At 39.7% G+C, this 5,126-nt stretch overlaps 1 protein-coding gene across 1 annotated transcript; it reads left to right on the top strand.

The window, feature by feature from the left end:
- Positions 1 to 1,426: 1,426 nt before the first annotated feature.
- Positions 1,427 to 2,197, top strand: LOC137004212 (C3a anaphylatoxin chemotactic receptor-like). Its single transcript, XM_067364403.1, has one exon. It carries the CDS (start codon positions 1,427 to 1,429, stop codon positions 2,195 to 2,197), a length of 771 nt encoding a protein of 256 aa, XP_067220504.1.
- Positions 2,198 to 5,126: the final 2,929 nt, after the last annotated feature.

The following is a 5,126-nucleotide window of genomic DNA, read 5'->3' as shown; positions in this document are numbered from 1 at the left end:
GATCCCCAAGCTGTCTGTGGGGAAGCTCGGGTGGCCACGCTCACTTTTTGTTGCGCTCTGTGGTGCGCTGAGGAGCTCGTGGACGGCCGAGGCTGCTCCCGCTCAGCAGCCTCGGGGGGAATAGAGCGGTGGGGGATGAACCTCTGGAACGCCGCTGACTGTTTTTTAGCCTCCTGGAACCTCTCGACGACTGTATTTACAGCGTCGCCGAAGAGGCCCGCAGGGGACAGCGGCGCATCCATAAGGGCAGCTTTATCTCGCTCCCTTATGTCCGAGAGGTTCAGCCACAAATGTCTCTCCATGGCCACCAAGGCTGCCATAGACCGGCCGATTTCTTTGGCCGTCTCTTTGGTGGCACAGAGAGCAAGATCAGTTGCCATCCTGATCTCTTGGATGCAATCATATGTGGCCTCCCCGCTCTCATCAATCTCCCCCAGCAGGTCTGCTTGATAGGCTTGAAGCAGCGACATGGTGTGTAGACATGCCGCCTGACCTGCTGCCGTATATGCTTTGGCAATGTCGGGGCTTTTAGCGACGATGCCGACTCGGGCGAGAGATAGCCCGCGAGCGCCTCTTCGACCCGGGGCATCGCCGCATAACCGTGCCGTTTCAACCCCACTATATTGCTGTATACGGATGTTTGGGGGCTGAACACGCGATGTTGCACGGGCCTTTTCCACGACCTCGACACCTCAGTGTGAAGGTCAGTGAAAAAAGGTAAACCCCAACGCTGGGGTAGCGACCAAGCGGGCAGAAAGCACTCATCCAGCTTGCTTTTAGGTTTAGGCTCTGCCCGCTCTGCTGGCCAATCGATTTTTTATTTGGCAACAGCCCTAGTCACTACCTCCAGGAGCTCCTCACATGCTGGGGAAGAGGATGGCGGGTCCTCTTCCCCAGTCTCAACGCTCACCACATCAACCTCCTCGGAGGAAGAGAGATGAAGCGCCGGTGCCTCTCTCTGGGGGGAAGAAACCGCTACGCGTGCTTCCGCCGCCTGAGAAGAGACACTGGGGCTGGTGGGTAAAGGGCAAGATAAGACTGGGCCCGTCTCAACCCCCTCCGCCAGCTCCATCTGCGAACCCCACGACAACAGCCGGCGCTGCGCCTCAGCAGCAACAGGACCCAACCCGCGAGGAACACTCGCCGAGGCACCCTCCTCGAAGAGTGCCCGGCGAGATCTCAACACTCTGAGGGTTAGTTTCTCGCAATGCACGCAGACAGCTCCCTCGAGAGCTGCCTGGGCATGCTCAACCCCCAGACAAACGACACACATATCGTGTGTGTCCCCATCCGGAATATATCTGGGACAGGGATGCACACACTTCTTGAATCGTTTTTCTTCCGCCATTATAACTGTCTTTCTTATATATATATATATATATATATATATATATATATATATATATATATATATATATATATATATATGACAGTCAACTCTATTTGGTTTCTCAACTTGGCGATTGCAGACTTCATTATCATATTATCCTTAATCATATATATTTTCATTTGTTACTTTTCATTGTGCTTTTCCTTACTATATCTCGCAATGACAATAACACTAAACCTGTTTGCTAGCATTTTTTTTCTTGTAGTCATCAGTCTGGACCGATGTCTGTGCACATGGATGGTTGTTTGGTCTCAAAATAACCGAACTGTACTGAGAGCCAGGATCATCTGCGTGATTGTGTGGGTTTCATCCATCAGCTGCAGCATCCCTTTCTTTGTGAATGTGATTCCTGCTACGTTTCAGGTCACATATGAATTTTTTGTGGGCTTTCTCATCCCCTTCCTGATCATTGCATCTTCACACATTGCTATTGGAGTACGAATAAAGTGCCTCAAAATGGGGAAGCAGCACAGGTCGTACCGGGTCGTTATCGCTATCATCCTGACTTTTTACATATGTTGGTTTCCACACCATGTTTGCAGTTTTTGTGCAATAAAAATTAATAACTGGAATGCCAATGAAGCATTTTGCACAGCATTCAGTGACTATCTGATTCTTCTAAACAGCTGTCTGAACCCCATTCTCTATGTGTTCATGTGTGATCAATATAAGAAGAAGCTGAAACAGTCTCTGCTGCTGGTGCTGGAGATGGCATTTGCTGAAGATCATTTTGGAGTAAGGCAGATGCAAAAGGACGAGCAGAACAACAAAACCACAATTGAATTGTTAGAAAATGTTAGTCCCTAAATGATTGTAACAATCATATGAATCTCACCATTACAACAACCAATGTAATCTCTATCTTGAGACTTGTCAGCAACTTATGATTTTAAAAAACAGTAATTTCATATTTCATGTTTGCGTTATAACACTTCTAATGATTATGGGAAAATTATATAGCTTTTTATAAATACAAAATGCAACAGCTAATTTTGTTATGCTGATTTATGTTTGAACTTTATTCTGAATTAAATGAACTGTATATCAGTGTATCAAAATATGTATTGGTTATGGATATATTTTATGCTCTCACAGTATGTTAGCAAATTCTTATTGAAGGGCTTCATTCACCAAAAAATAATAATAAGAAAAAGAAGAAGAAGAAGAATCAAATGATAAATATAACCTAGGATTTCTGTTACATATTCAAATTATGCAATTATGATAAATTAAAAAGATAATGTTAACAATGTAAGCAATTTAACTCGGGATATGTAAAAAAACTAAAGAAAGAAAGAAAAATTCAAATAAACAAACAAACAAACAAAAAAATCTTGCACAGTACTGTTATGAGCAGGGAGAGAAAAAAAAAATTTTATGTTATAGAAACTAAATATTTTCCAAATATATATATTTATAATATTAATTCTTAATAGTATAACTTGGGCACTGCATATTATATATACACATTATACATTAAAGGTATGTATTTGTAAATCCGCAGTACCTTTTGTACCTTTTTTTTGGCTCTTCCATAAAATATGCATCATGTGACAGAAAATATTGCACTGCAAGACTTTATTAGGCCTCTTCTGTAAGCAAATGCCCACTGTGATGTCTGATAACTATATCACATGATCAAGTTTCCTGATGACACCACACAAAAGGCCCTTATCAGTAACAAGAAGACAATAAACCTAAATGTAAGAATTTGCTGTTTGTATAAAACTAAAGCTGGACAAAGATTAAGGTGGCTTCAAAGAAACACTCGTCCTGTTCAGACACTTTTCTTCATGAGCCCTGGAAGAAATGTGCACACAAAAGAAGTTATCGTGGGTTTAACAACAAAAAGCTGAAGACAAAAGTAAGAATCTCATCTGCATTATTCCTTAAACACCCCTAAACATTTAGCAACGAGTTACAGCAGAAATGTTATATCGTGCTATTTAAAATTTTAATGCCTTTGAATTTAAATGTGAATTTATGTCTGGGTTCGGTTGCTAGTCTAAAAATGTTTTAAGGAATTGAACATTTTAATATTTAAAATACATATCGAACATTATTTCATATTGTACATAGGCTTTTTGTTATTATTTAAATGATCATTTACCAATCATTTAAGGTGTTAAAGTAGCATGATACTACGGGGCTCTTGAATGCTCAAATCTGACTGGTTGACCAATGTTTTAAGGTGTGCAATTATTTTCAGGGAAACACACAGCTAAAGTAGTTCTAGGCAGGTCTTGTAGATGTCATCCTAAAAGTGTATGTATGCGCAAAAGCTATATTCTCTGATTTTTTTTATTTTTTATTTTTTTTTTTTAAATCTGATTTATAAAACCATGCATATGCCAGAACCTGTGCACAAATCCCTTTATAAATCCAAGTCAGTGGAAGATTGTGCGTACGTGCATCTCCACCCTGTATCCTCCCCAAAATCACCATATGGAGCTTATGATGCCTAGTTTTGCTATGCATAACCTCATCTGCATATAATTTCCATGCATATCATGTGACACAATGGTTAACACTGTCAAAGGTACAAGACATTGGAAAATATTAGATATGGACAATAAATGCCATTTGTGCAATACACTACACTGATAAATATCCTCTTTGTTTTAGAATAAATATATCAAAATATACATAAAAACAAAAATGTATAAAATATTTCAGATAAAGGTTTTAGAATAGAGATGATTCATTCATTTTCACTGGCCAAATAGTATTTTAATTTTTTTAAACAATTCCAATCCAATTTATGCAGTTTTGCTGATAAGGTGAACATATCTTTTAGGATGTTTAGAGGCTATTTTAGTGGAAATTGCAGTTTAAATACAATTGACTTTCTCTGCGCATCACTGAGGAAAACTGTAAGATTTTCATGTTTCCTTTTTAAAATACTTTGTTGTCAAACCATATCCTTCCAATTATACCTTCAAATACAGTGGTAATTGTTTGAAGATCCTTCACACGACATCAACACCCCCATGCAGCTGCGGTTGTACAGTAAGCTATTATCATTGGACCCATTCAAACTGGACAACGGACCGTTCGACCACCGAATCCAGCAGTGTCTTCCATAATATTGAAGTTAAGTGTGCATCACTGATCATCGTTCTCGCTGAAATATGTTGTCATAACATCTGCAGTTTAGTTTGATTATTTGGTCCTAGCTCTCCTCGCTTTCATTATAGAAGCGTGTCACAGGAAAAGTAATCGAAAGTAGTACATCTACTAACTAAATTAATATATTTTTGTTTAACTTCTCTGTAATGACTGCGTAATGTAATTTCAGTGCTTATCGCCAATAAAGCGTAATATTAATGTAAATGTGTAGATCAAAATGAAAACGTGAGTTTCCATGCGACTTTAAATCATTCATTTATTTATTTAAACTGTTATCATGAACATGCACTGTATTTATGATTATGACTCATGAGGATTTAAAGTGGTTTTCCTTCATCTGCCGTCAGTCCCTCAGCTCACCATCGGTGTCGCCAAACTGCTCTGGCTCCAAAATGTTTGTACGTATGGGTCAGAGTATGCGTGGAGGTGCGCAAATTTTTTTTGTCAAGTTTGTTTTTATAAATAAATGTTTTTATAAATCACAACTTATGCATAGAAACTGGCGTAAACACTTTCAGGGCCTGTTTTGTGCGTATGCAAAGTTTTATAAATGAGGCCCCTGGAGTAGTAGGCACAGGCCCAGGTAACGTATGTTTTTACTCCCCTT

This window comes from Chanodichthys erythropterus, chromosome 17 (genome assembly GCF_024489055.1).
Source record: "Chanodichthys erythropterus isolate Z2021 chromosome 17, ASM2448905v1, whole genome shotgun sequence".
NCBI classification, from domain to species: Eukaryota; Metazoa; Chordata; class Actinopteri; order Cypriniformes; family Xenocyprididae; genus Chanodichthys; species Chanodichthys erythropterus.
This window is presented reverse-complemented; position numbering and strand designations above follow the sequence as displayed.

What these genes read in the sequence shown, in the direction of transcription:
- LOC137004212 (XM_067364403.1), top strand. Translation starts at nt 1,427, where the DNA reads ATGACAGTCAACTCTATTTGGTTTCTCAACTTGGCGATTGCAGACTTC.